Source organism: Cuculus canorus, chromosome 1 (genome assembly GCF_017976375.1).
Source record: "Cuculus canorus isolate bCucCan1 chromosome 1, bCucCan1.pri, whole genome shotgun sequence".
Classification (NCBI taxonomy): Eukaryota; Metazoa; Chordata; class Aves; order Cuculiformes; family Cuculidae; genus Cuculus; species Cuculus canorus.
The window spans coordinates 90,850,419-90,864,320 of NC_071401.1; the positions used below are offsets into that span (position 1 = coordinate 90,850,419).

The following is a 13,902-nucleotide window of genomic DNA, read 5'->3' on the forward strand; positions in this document are numbered from 1 at the left end:
AAATCATTTATAGACCAAAATTTCTGATGGGTGGGTAGAATAAATTATTTTTGTTCTAGATGCCTTATAAAAGTATTTCCAGAATATTTCATTAAAATTGTTCAACCCAATGGAAAACTTCTTCATTACCTTTCTCCATGTTCTTCATCTAATTTATTATGCTGAATATTAATTTAGCCTGCTTATGCCCATTTTTTTTACCCCCCCTTCACGTAGTGGTCATTTAATTCAAACTGGTAACTGGCACTAGGTTATTGCCACAGGGATTTCTTTTTTTGTAATGCGACTTGTGTATGGATTTGGACTGGGCTAGTGTGTTTAGCTTTTTATTCTTCTGTGTGGAACTACTGAGAAAAATGCTAGAGGGGTTCACTGAAGGACTACCAGTGCTGATCTTTTTGCTCTCACATGGCAGTGTTTCTTGTATTTCAATAACCCCTTCAAATTATTTTTTAAACTTGGTATTACCCCACCTAGTATAAATTGTCAGCAATTTTGTCCAGAAAAGCAGTACATGTCGTCAGTGGAAAACGGGCTGCCCAAAATAGCTGACTAAAGCTTTTTCAACTCCATGTGTGTTGCCACAGTAGAAGCAAAAGTGTATGGTTGTATTCTTAAAATTCAAATATAGGTCTGTGTTCTAGCAGTGACTTTGAGAATTGTCTGCTGTCTAAAAACTGGATTAACTCCCTTAATTCAGTCAGCATAGGTCACCTAGCTTTTTAGTATGAGTAGCTTCCATGTGGAGAAAAGGACAGCATGATCTTAAATGGAACATTCTAGGAATAATACAATTTATTTTGCTCTCTGCTGTCGAACAACAGTATTTATCAGAGTATGGTGTTCATTGCAGATTTAGTCTCTAGCAGTTTGTACGAAAAACTCCTCAGGAAGTGTAGTCTGGGTGGTGCACTGCTTAGAAAAAATAGTGGAAAATACTTGCTATCTGCCAGAATGCTGCTGGCAAAACCCAATCAAAATATATCTATGGAGCAGTAAAAACGTATTTGTATTTCTATGTTGAACTCCTTTGCCCTTCTGTGTCTCCCCCCCCCCCCCCCCCAAAAAAAAATTGTTTTGGTGTAAAAATGCCCTTTGTTTCTTTCCCTTAGCTAGTTAATGTTTAGCAGACCAGAGTTTAAGTTTAGGGAAGTTCATAGGCCTTATGAGTGTATTATTAAAATCTTTGCTCGTGTTGCTGGTTTCCTAAGCAGATGGCTGTGGAGGAGAACCCTGTGGTTCTCAGATAAATATCTAACCACTTGAGCTGATGCATACTGACTAGTTAGGGTAGACATAACAGTCAGATATATACAGTTAGATAACAGTAGTTTGTTTGTTCGTTTTTGCCATTTCGTTTGCTTTCCAGACCATAACTCTTTTCAGCACTTTGCGTAGAATTAGATTAAATTAATAAGGCTGAAGATCAAATGTGTCCCAGTATTCTTTCTCCAGTTGTAATCAGCAGTTGTAGAAGGAAGAGTGTAAGGACAATGCAGCCATCTGCTTAGAGGTTCCCAGAGCTCTCCCAGTGATTTTCAGCTAGGGGCATTCCTAGGTCGTGTCTGCATAATTGGATGAGACACATGAGGTGCTAAAATGGGGTATAGGTTCATCTCTTCAGAGACTGAGATGATGACGTTTACTGGGGAAAAGGCAATTGCCACAGATATAGTATGAGAGCGATTGATAAGCATAAAGAACCCCTGCAGCACATCCTCTTGCTAAAGCAACAGAGGGATTTGTTACAAATTAGAGCATGGAACGCTTGTGAAGTATGGACAATCTCTGTGGTTTTGTTTATGTTAAAAATGTCCCAGGAGTGGAGGACTAGTCAATATGCTAGTTGAGAATTTGAGTTAGGTCTTGCAGATTGGAAGCTGCACAGTTTATCAGGGTTTTTCCATCACTTTCTTTCTGTATGTTCTTCACTTTATGTATGAGAAGACAGATCCAGTTTTCTTTACCTGTGCTATCCCAGTAGAAAATTTGTTTGTTCTTCCTTACCATCTAATTTGCCTTCTGCCTTTCTTACCTCGCTGCACAGGAAGATAAGATTGCAGGAAGATAAAATCAGGAAGCAGCCCTTGTTTTTGCAGTGAAACTAGATAGGGATTGCTAGTTCTCCTTTCTGACTCCTAGAAATAGGTTCTGTCCTCTTACCAGTTAACCTCAGTAAAGATCTCCTGAAGATACAACATGTTATCTTTCAGTCCAGCAAGGTTCTGTTGAAACAGAAAATAGGCACACAACACTTACAGATATTCAAGAAATTGCCTAATGTCTTTTTTTTTCACTCTTGTTTTTCTAATCCCTGAACTATTACCTTTGTCTCGGGGTTTGTCTGGCACTGCACCCAATACATTTATACTTAGTGTACAGTTATGCGGGTGCATTCTGATAACTGCTCCGACAGAAGCCTTTTTTTCTTCTTCTTTTCTTCTTCTTTTTCCTGTATTTTCTTAAGAACTTCAGTGATCCTGGATTTGAATCAAAATCATAGCTTGTTTCTGAAGTCAGTGAGTGAAAGTTGTGTTATATGTCTCTGCAAAAATAATGGGAGTTTTTTTCCTTTTTTTTTTTTTTTTCTGGTGGGTCGTGTTTTACTTCATCTGTCTTCAGACAAGATAAAGTACTCTTTTGTCAGCACTGTAACCACTTGGGTCCTAACCTGGCATTTCTTGCAGTCCATGAAATATTCACACTTCTGCTTTTGACCACAATTTCCAAGTGATACTTCTTTTAACACCTCAGGCAAATGTTGTTCAATAGATAGGATTCTCTCTTAGGCTTTTTTTAAAGCTCAGAAGCTTGCCTTCCATTTACAAAAGTGTCACTGTGACTTTCAAAGAAGTCCATGGAATAAGATACAAGCTGTATAGAGCAGGTAGAAAGAATTATTTAAGTTATGGTTTAATTGCAGAGAATGAAGTAAGGCTGCAAGTACTCCTCAGTTCAATTCTCAGCCTTGCCTACTTTGTCTGTCACTTCAGATGAGATCTGCATTTGGTCTGGATCTTTTGAGTAGTATTACGTGTTCATGTAGTTAAGTGATATCAAAAAGGGTAAGCTTAGGGTGCTGAAGTTTAGCTGGTGGAGGTTTTAAATGGATATTTAGTGCAGATGTGTGTACAATTCTGTAGGTAACTAAAACTTCATACAGACCTTGGATATTTTATTAAATTGATATCGCGGTGTTCCACAGGGGGCCATTTGTGGGTGGGACACTACAAAACAATAGGAACAGTTTGTTGTCACTTTTGTTTTTACAAATGTTGACTGAAAAGCAGTGGGTGTTAAGGCACATTGGATTGTTAAGACAAATACATGGAGATTAAGCAAGTAGCAAGACCTCACTGACTGGTGTGGTAGGTAGGGATTTCAGCCAGCCAACTGCCTGTCACAAAGGATTTCTTTGTGCTCATGGTACAAATGGCAGTGAGATTATTTTGTGGCTGCTTAAAGGAATTCCGCCTAAGCATAGAGGCAGATGAGGAGCAGCTTGAGAAGAGGATGAAATGGTAACCAAACCTTGCGTCAATGCTAAAGCAGAGATGTGTTTTAATAGTATGTAAACGATTCTATGAGAACATGGATTGTGGGAGAGCTTTAGAGAGGGGGTGAGTAATTTGTCTAACATAATGAAAGAAATAAAGGCATTTGAAATAATATGATGTGTGGTTAGATGAGGAAATAAAATGATCTTTTCAGCAGAATTTGTTATAGATGAGAGGTGATTGCGTTTGTCAAGGTGAATAGAAAAGATATTGTAGCAGTGAAGATGAAATGATAATATAAGACAGATGTAACCAGAGATGCAAAAAAATGTTACCGATGTTCTGTTGAGGAATTGTCCAAATGTAGACATAGGATAAAATACAAGGATTTAGAAGTAAAGGAGTAAAGCGAACATAATATACATATAATTGTTGTGCGTGACAGGGAGAATGGTGGTGTTTTTCACAATGACAGGGAAGGTATGTACGTTCAGAGGAGGGAAGATTAGCTTTTTATAGTAGAAGATTGAGCAGTTCATAGTCATGCTGCTATAACCACATAGAAAATTATTTAAACCAAAAAAACACTTCAAAAGTACTTGAAAGTAGTTTTGTCTAAGGGTCCTTTTGTCTTGTAATTTTAATATAGAATTTCAAGTTTTAAAAGTTTGATTCATGATACTATATGCAAGTGAAATTATTGGTTTATGTTCCTGTTTTTAAAGAGAAACTAATACTATGAATGTCCTGCTGTGCCAAACAGTTAAATGGTCTTAGGGAGTTTCACTTCTGCCTTTTATGGATTCTTTTTGTAGGCTGGATGCATCACACCGTGGATCAGCTTGGAGACAAGGCAACCAAGGAAAGCTATGCTATACAGTATCTCCAGAAATCTCTAGAAGCAGATCCAAATTCTGGTCAATCCTGGTATTTCCTTGGAAGGTGAGAAATTACTTTGTAGACACTGTAACTGTATTTTTAATTTTTTTGAGCAGATTCATGAGTATCTTATATTGTTTTTCCTTCTTAATACTTTCAGAGGAAAACTGAAGGGAAAGGATGTATGTATCTATTGAAGTCTAGTTTTCTGGAAAGTGTTTAAAAAGACAAGGTGCTAATGTATTTGGGATGAATATAGATGAGAAGTTGCAATGAAGTGTGTTACCCAAGTGGTCCTGCTTTTTTTTTTTGTAGCTATTTTTCGGTCTAAACATTTACAGTAATCTGAGTCTGCCCTCTTTTTATTTTTTTTACCTGTTCCTCCTCCTCCTACCACATCTTCTATTCTATCTCTTTTTTTCTCTGTTCTTTTTCAGTAGATGCTCTATACATGTTGTTACTTTTCTCCATACCTTTTTCACAATTCTTTATTTCTTTATTTTCTCAGAATCTCCTGTGTAACCTCAATCAATTTTTGCACTAGCAAAACTATTTTCTCATGTATACATCCATTTATAAACAGCATATATTGCAACTAAATATTAGCTCAAGGTCGCTCACATTGGTCCATTCTAATGATTACTTCAGTGTGGTATTAATTTTGTCCTACGAGGCAGTGTTTTTTACTTGAAAATTAACTTACTCCAAATGTGAATCATATACATTTGAAGAACTTTATTGGTCTCCTTTTTAAGAAAATGGAGTACTTCTCACAAACCAGCAGTAACTCTTGAAATAATCAGGTTTTGGAGAAAGCTTTGAGAGCAATTTAAGTCCCTATGTGAACAGAACAGTTCTATAGAGAAACACATTAGAAAGGAATTATGCAACAGTAAAATTAATATCGTAACCTCAGTGTCTTCATCTGACTTCCTTGGAGGTCCTGGTCATGTATGACTGGAACAGACTTATATTTTTGTCATCCTACTAGTATTCTTCCAGCTGTTCCTGTAAGACAGGGCTCTTCAAGCAGCCGTCTATACGCTAAGCGAGAAACACCAGCACAGGCTTTGAAGGGAAGAGGGTGAAAGCAGGTGTGGAGGGAAAAGGGAAAATGAGCCAGGGGTTGTCTGACTCATCACATCATCTACTGGGCTGAAATGCTGTTTTTTCCTCAGTAGTCTTATTCCACGTGCCTTGGGCTAGTTGAGTTCTTAGACAGCAGCATGGCAGAACCAAGGCTTCTTTTGTTGTTCATTACTCTGCTGTTGCCCAGAGTGGATAGCAGGTTGGTTTAAAGCTGTCTTTCAAAAATACAGCACCACCACCTTCCTCCCTCACTGAAAAAAATCCATCACCTTTTTTTGTTGGGTGGTTGATGTCAGTGCTGTCGTAATCAGTCTTTATGGATGTGATAAGCAGACAGATTGAAATGTGTCAACATTATATTCCGAGTTAATAGATGTTTTCAGGCAAAGTACTGCTAGATTTCATTCTATTCCTTTCCTAGTGTGTCTCAAGAACACATGAAAGAGTGCAGTATGTTGGACAAACCTTTACCTGTCCTGTTCTGCTCGGGTTTTAGTTTTTTACTAGAATAAATTTTCTGTGGTTATTTATGTGTTTTGAAAGTTATCAGTTCTTTTTCTAACAGGGAAATTTATTACCAACAATACAAGAAGCAGAGCTATGGTAGATTAAGCTAGTAGAGATACACATATTTTTATTATTATATTTATTTGAAGCTTTTGATTTTAAAAAGGTAGCTATTATTCCCTATGGTGTAATTGTAGTTCTGTTTACAGTTCTGATATTTCTGCATATAATGTCAGAACATCTTTGAATTTCTACTTGAAAAATTGTTGTCAAGTAAGATATTGCAAAAAAATCCAGAACAGCATAATTTTTTACAAAATTTCATGCTCTCTAAATGTAGTGAAACTAAATGGTTTGTAGTTCATTACTTGAAATCTTATTAAGATGTGAAAAATGCACATAAAGATCTTCCCAGACAATCAGGAACCAACCTGATTGAGTTGGTCAATCTCTTAAATATTCTGAAACGATTCTTGGAGACCATGAAGTTGCATAACTATTTGTTTGACGAACTAAGTGATTTAATAGTTTATAATGCTATCTGTAGATAAATAATGCTCTTATAGCAGTATTTATAATAAGTCATCACAAATGAAAGAAATGTTAGTCTTTTTGGTGTGACTGTTTTCCTTAGAAATGCTGTACACTAGGGTTTAAGCAGTTTTGGCATACTTTTCAAATAAATAATTACTAATACATGTTGATTAAGATGTTTGAGTCTGCTTCTGCCTGGCGTTCAGGAGCAGCGAATGTTCTGGATTCATCTGGATGAGTACATATTTGCATAACTTAACATTTATCAGATCAGTCTTGGTAAGCCGTCCTCAGTGATTCCCTTCTATAAATATTACCAAAGTTCTTTTTTTTTTTTTTTTCTTCTTCTCCCAGGTGCTATTCAAGTATTGGGAAAGTTCAGGATGCCTTTATATCTTATAGGCAATCTATTGATAAATCAGAAGCAAGTGCAGATACGTGGTGTTCTATAGGGTAAGACTGACACAGGATAATACAGTTACATAATTCAGTGCTAATATATATATAAATGAAGAATATCATCTTTTTAGCTCTTTTGTGCTCATAAGGGGACTGTAAACCTTTTTAATTCATACTTTCATGTTGCCAGACTTGTCTGATTTGATGTTTAAATAATGTATATTTGCTTTCTTAGTTTTTTTAAAATACTGAATGTGCTATGTATATGAGCCTTGCATGACAAGATTCTATTGCTTATGCTTATCCCTGTGCCTTATATAATGGCAAAGTTTAGTTTAGTAAGGGTTTTGAGGGGGATGTGTGTATTTTGCTTGTATGACTTTGCTTGTATTTTGACTTTGTTATTAATTCTCTACTTCACTAATCTTTCTATTCAGTGTGCTGTATCAGCAGCAAAATCAGCCTATGGATGCTTTACAGGCCTATATCTGTGCTGTACAATTGGACCATGGCCATGCTGCAGCCTGGATGGACCTAGGCACGCTCTATGAGTCCTGCAACCAGCCTCAGGATGCCATTAAATGCTACTTAAATGCAACTAGGAGCAAAAATTGTAGTAATACCTCTGCACTTGCAGCACGGATTAAGTATTTACAGGTAAAGCTAACGTTTTAAGGAGCGGGAAATACTCTTCCAAATACACAGCGAAGGGGAGGGGAGAAGTAACACACAAGTTTAACTTGCAATTGTTTGTGGTGCATATAACCTGTTTTCATGTGTATTGTAAGCATATCATAGCCTGTAATATTTTATTTCTTCATTTTTAAGTGGAACTTAATTCCTTATAAACCCTATTTTGCACATGTAATCAAAGCATACTGTTTTACATCACTTTGCTTTTTTCTTTGTTATTGTCTACATTTTTAAGTTCTCATAACATATAGAGAGCATACACGCACACTATCTTTCACTCTTGTTTGCAATTTCAGAAAAAAGGAATTGTGAGACCTCTGAATCCAGAGCTCATCTTTGTTCTGATTCTCACAAAGGTTTATATTCTGGTTACCCTCTTTATACTTAGCACCTTTCTAAAACCCCAAATTTTAAATCTATCCTCTCTTTAAGACATAATTAGCTACAGCATTTAGGAAGATTTCATGGACTTGCTCTTACTAAAGTAGGCTTGTGTTAAATTTGCTTTTTACATAATTTTTCCTAGGCTCAGTTGTGTAACCTTCCACAAGGTAGTCTACAGAATAAAACTAAATTACTTCCTAGTATTGAGGAGGCATGGAGCCTACCAATCCCCGCAGAGCTTACCTCCAGGCAGGGTGCCATGAACACAGCACAGCAGGTGAGAAGTTGGGTTATGTTCTGCAGGTGCCCAGCTTTAAGGGTTCTTTACAATCGGTAGTGGTCAAGCTTATTTTGTTGAGCATAGGACTGGCTTTTATTACTAAAAAGCCTTTGATTTATTTGCAAAGGGATAATAGATCAAGAAGCTCCCTGTAATATGGGAGAAATATGGGGGTACCAATTTAGAACCTTTGTGGATTTTCATGATTTTAATAAGATTTCATCTTAAATAGAAATGCTGCAGTGGTTTAATAATCCCATGAAAGGTACACATTCCTCCATTGATGACCATATGGAAACTGATTTTTCAGTTATTGAGATCAGCTTCAGAATATCTACTCTGCCCTTTTAATATATGTGGGCTGTTATATAATTAAAAGAAAAGAATTAAGAATATATAGAACCATATTTTTGTCTTCCTTCTGTGATTCTTAGGCTTGTAAACCTCATCATCCAAATACTGAACCTGTACTAGGCCTCACTCAAACACCAATTTCACAGCAATCCTTGCCACTACACATGATTCCTTCTAGCCAAGTAGATGACCTGACCAGTCCTGCCAAGAGGAAAAGAACATCTAGTCCAACAAAGGTATATGTTCTGATGAACTCAAGAGCCCCCTACCAAAATTACCTGGAAATATACATTAAAGTGATGCAGCATGCACAGAATTTGTGCTGTAAATTTTACTCCTTTGGCATCAAGGTGGGGAATGTTTTTAGGAATCTTAAAATACATTTTTCAGTGATGTGTTTAATCAGGTTACAGTTCAGACAGGAAGAGCATAAGGGCAATGCAGATCAGTAGCACTATACTGTAGTCATAGTTGTGTAAGTGAAAAAGTACAGTCGTGATCTAATGATACGTAGAGAGGGAGACGATCATGTCATCCTGTGTATTGCCTTTGCTTATATTTAGAATTCAAGTGTTTCATCATCATGTAATAGTTTTACGTAGATAAAGTATTCCATTTTAAAAGTAGTGTACATTTAAGTTAATTGCTTAATTGGATTTGATTGTTTCTCATTATATTAGATATCATTTAACCTTTTCCTCTGACTATTCTGATGCTGTATGGGAATGGTAGAATGAGACTTGATGTGTTTTAGTCTGTTTATATTGTTACTCTTGAAATGGTGACTAGTTCTTTCATAAGGAAGGTAAAATCTAGGTAGTAGAAGAAACTGTGTTGACTCTTTGATAGTCGTGCATTTTAACATAACGTTTTCTCTCAGAATACTTCAGATGTTTGGAGCAGTGGCCATACAGTGTCACATCCTCCCGTACAGCAACAAATTCATTCTTGGTGCTTGACACCACAGAAATTACAGGTAAGTGTGTTGAAGATCTTCAGAAGTTTTGAATTTTTTCTTTCTTCCTTTCTTTCTTTGGTCCATCCTTCTGTCCTTCCTTCCATGCTTCAAAATAAATCTGGAATGTTTTTCAGTTTCACATCTCTGAAGTTCAGTGTGAAATACTTCCCAAGTAATTCCCACAGTCTAATTCAAGTTGTGCTAATATTTCTGGTTTCTCTAGGTGAAATTGATTCTGTAGGAAAATAGATAGTAAAACAGTCTCTAGCAGAAACTGAGCACATACGTTGTATGTATTCTATAATTCATAAGTAAAAGCGTACAGCAATTCTTTTTTCTTATGATGTCTTAGATATTCAAATTGCCACACTTGCGTGCCTAGTGAGTTTTGCTACTTGCAGTAATACGACAGATACTAAAGAAGTTGTAGAAGTATTGTAATATTGTCTTTTTACTCTGAGGGAGATTCTTGTATCAATTTTTGTGAACATACATGCACGTTCTACAAAATACAATTACTCAAATGAAATCTGGTACTGCTTTTCTGTATTTTATGTCATTATTATACTTGCATTAAATGCTAGATTTTCGTTTTGAAATCTTGTTTCAGGTCATTTTTGTCAGGATGTTTTGTTGTCTCCTCAGCTCATAAGGGATTGCAGTGAGCTTATGGAATTCTGTATTTTGAAAATCAGGCCTAGCTGGAAACTGTTACCCATGTATTGCAGATACTGCTTTGGATGCAAGTTAAAATTGATGGGAACACAGTATGAAGACAGAAGGCATTCTGCCTGACTGAGCTGCGTTCCCCTCAATTCTAGTACAGTTCTTCAGCTGTTTCTCTGTCTGAACAATATTTGCTTTACTATGCTGCATTATTTTTCCCTTCCTCTCCCTGCTACCTCCCCACCCCTTTGGTCATTCCTAATCACTCTTCTGTCTCTCTCTTCATGCATTCTCACAATTTCTATCTGGTTATTTTATATCCTACTACTTTCCTGCCATCTTAACTTTGCATTTTTCCAGATGCAACTTGCTTCTCTAAACAGTATCTAAGAAGGGTTCTTTATGTAAATACAGCAGACTGGATTTGCTGGCAATAGCTTGACAAGGTTCCAGCATATATGAATAGGAAAGCCAAAAAGATATAATGCAAGGGGAGAGTGAATAAAATCTGTATTACATCTTTTAATTCAGCCTTTTAAAAGTGGCAGCTTGGAAGCTGGGTGGACGTAGCACATAACACACCAAATGACTCTGCTAACAAAAGCAAGAAAGGGAGAGCATGCCAGGGGAGAAGGGAACAGTGTTGGTTTCACAGCATTGGTGGGCAGCAACAACAGTGCTGCCCACAAAGGCTTTGCACCCATAGCACTGAAGAGGAGTGCAGACTTGCCTCTGATGGCATAGGTGCTAGCATCCATCTTTCTGATTCTTGTTACCTTGTTCAGATGTATTTTAAAAAGCAAAATAACAACTGAAGACCACTGGGTTTGGCTTCTGTGTACCTGGTGTGTGTGTGCTCCTGTGGAGACCCTGTTTACCTTTCAGTATCATACGTATAGAGAGAGATTAGTGTTATTCATTGCAGTCCCCTACAGAGGGACTTCAAATGGAAGTTACTGTTAATCCAGGGAGTTTGGCATGAGCCATCTCTAACCACTTCTTCTGACGTTGTTGTATATTTTTTAGTTGATAGTTTACAGATCTGATTTTTCAAAGTAGAATGAATTGCACTTTAATACTTATTCTTCCGTTCTATTTATGTATTACTAATACAGCATAATCAAAGCAAAGAAGATGAGAAGGTTGTAGAAAACTAATACATGCAGACCTGAAAGGAACAAAAGGAAATCTGATTTATCTTTGGGTTTGGTGGGGCTTGATTTGGTTTGTTGTGGGTTTTTTTTTGGTTTGGGGTTTTTTGTTTATTTGGTTTTATTTTTTTTGAAAGGATTTACAGTGATATGAGGCAGCTTAGTATTTAAGAACAGTCAAGAAAAAAGTCTTTATCACCTTTTGGGTAGAACAACTTTTGCCCTCCTCTCCATACAACCCTGCTTCCTTCTCAGACAGAGCTTTTGTGTTCCACAGTTTCCAACATATAGGTCACACCACTTAACCAGCAGCAGGCTTACTGGTGTGTGCCGAGTAGTTTAAAATTCATGCAATATTAAATATTTGGTAATAGGTATTTAAAAATTTTCAGTTGAAAAGGAGTTCAGTATCGTCTTAAGACACTGCTTTCTAAGTTATATAGTTTTCTGGGTTTGCTTTTTATATTTTCTGGAGAATTTTTCATGTGTGACTATAGGTTAAATTTACTTTGCACTGAACAGTAAGCACATAAAAATATTAAAGAACAGCACAGTACAAACCATGCATAATGGTAATAAGAATTCTGTACAATCATACTTGAATATAGTTTTCTTTTACAGTACCAGTACACTTAATGTGGTGATAGTACTTATACACTCAAATAAATTAGAAAGTCTCTTTAGTTTTAGTAACTAGTAATGAGGTTTGGTTACAGAATAGCGTATGGAAGTATATATTTGAGTCTGCAACAGAAAGCTCCAACCATATTTTCAGCTTTACAAGTCTTGTGTTCCTGGATCATTTTTAGTAATGTGTGCAAGAAGGCCATTAAAAAGCACGTGCAATTGTCAAGATTCTGAACTGTACTGCTGTTTTTCAGCACTTGGAACAGCTGCGTGCAAACCGAAATAATCTAAATCCAGCACAGAAACTAATGCTGGAACAGCTGGAGAGTCAGTTTGTCTTGATGCAGCAACACCAGCAGGTGAGAACAAAAATATTTTTCTCTTCTGCAGAACAGTAATGGCATCTGTTGTGTTTCTCAAATTCTGAAGAATTTCTGTTTTACAGAGTTCTTGTTCCCTTTACGACATTACATTGTCTTCTCTTGTTGTATGAAGTATAGTTATGATTTACTGGTTGCAATGTTAACAGGTTTAGCTGTGTTTTATTATAGGGCTGGCTACCAGACAGTGTAAAAGTTTTAAAGTTTTAAAGCCACACTTTCAAAGTAAATTTGAGTGGATGCATCTAAAAGCACTATGTCTTAAAGGATACTTAGTTGTAGTAAGCTGTGTTACAGCATATCTCTCCTCCTCTCATTGTTCACTTCTCTCTCTCTTAGTGTCCAACGTTAGCAGTAAAACGCTAACATTCAAACTGAAGAGCCTAGAAGAAAAGCGTGCCGATAGCTTTACCTTAAAATTCACTCAGCGCATTTGTGAGCACAACAGTCATCTTATTTCTCAAAAGCAACTGTGAAGGTCTTAAAATCAGTATAAAATTGGAATTGGCCAGTGCAGTAAAGTACTCAAGTGTTGTATGATCTTTACTTTTTAATTCCCGCAGCTAATGTTCTTGTGCTTTGTTCGTCTTCCATTAGATGAGACAAACAGGAGTTGCACAGGTACGATCTACTGGAATTCCTAATGGGCCAACAGCTGATTCATCACTGCCTACAAACTCTGTCTCTGGTCAGCAGCCGCAGGTTGCTCTAACCAGAGTGCCTAATGTCGCTCAGCGTGGAATCCGTCCCGCCTGCCCTGGGCAGCCTATGGCTAATGGACCCTTTGCAGCAGGCCCCGTTCCCTGCAGCACAGCAAGAACGCTGAGTAGTACAGACACTATTTTGATAGGCAATAATCACATAACAGAAAGTGGAAGTAATGGAAACGTGCCTTACCTGCAGCGAAACGCACTCTCTCTACCTCATAACCGCACAAACCTGACCAGCAGCGCAGAGGAGCCGTGGAAAAACCAACTATCTAACTCCACTCAGGTATGCAATTTCAGTTTATTCATACACTAAGGAGGATTGATAAGCAAGTCACTATTTGGAGTCTCTTGTTTGTAAACATATGTTTTCTGTTTCCTGAAGTTAATGACCTAGATGCAAATAAAACACGCCAGGTTAAACCTGCGTATTACTTTTTATTGTTAAAAACCTATTAATTAAATTAACTACTTTCAGAATAAAGGAAACGATCATGAATTAAAGAGGGCTGCTCCATTCTGCTCAGCTGTCTGTCTTTGCAGAAAAGTTTGGTTGGAAAAGAATGCCTGTACATCTTTTTGTTGCTTCTTTAATGTGAAACGTAACTTTGTCTTTCATGTAGGAGTAATGTGCATATTTCATGGAAAGCTGACTGTCGTAGCTATTTTTGACATTACATTGTCATCATGATGTGATCATTAGCCATATTTTGTTTCTATGTAGTCTTTTAAAATTAATATCTAGCAGTGAGTCCCACAGAGTTACTTGCAGAGAAAAAAACTACAATGCCAGTTAA

General features: G+C 36.9%; 1 protein-coding gene across 11 annotated transcripts in view; it reads left to right on the forward strand.

The window, feature by feature from the left end:
* KDM6A (lysine demethylase 6A) overlaps positions 1–13,902 on the forward strand; it is a 151,590-nt gene that overhangs the window by 97,549 nt on the left and 40,139 nt on the right. For 5 of the 11 annotated variants that reach the window (XR_008448274.1, XM_054056926.1, XM_054056927.1 and 2 more), the window contains 8 exons: positions 4,313–4,439; positions 6,861–6,959; positions 7,343–7,562; positions 8,125–8,259; positions 8,697–8,852; positions 9,497–9,592; positions 12,273–12,377; positions 12,996–13,391. Coding sequence is in view for 10 of the 11 variants with exons in the window: in XM_054056926.1 (XP_053912901.1) it covers positions 4,313–4,439; positions 6,861–6,959; positions 7,343–7,562; positions 8,125–8,259; positions 8,697–8,852; positions 9,497–9,592; positions 12,273–12,377; positions 12,996–13,391 (1,334 nt within the window). In the remaining variant the exon portion in view is untranslated. The remainder of the gene's footprint in view (positions 1–4,312; positions 4,440–6,860; positions 6,960–7,342; positions 7,563–8,124; positions 8,260–8,696; positions 8,853–9,496; positions 9,593–12,272; positions 12,378–12,995; positions 13,392–13,902) is intronic. The other 6 variants (XM_054056929.1, XM_054056932.1, XM_054056928.1 and 3 more) reach the window with 3 other exon arrangements.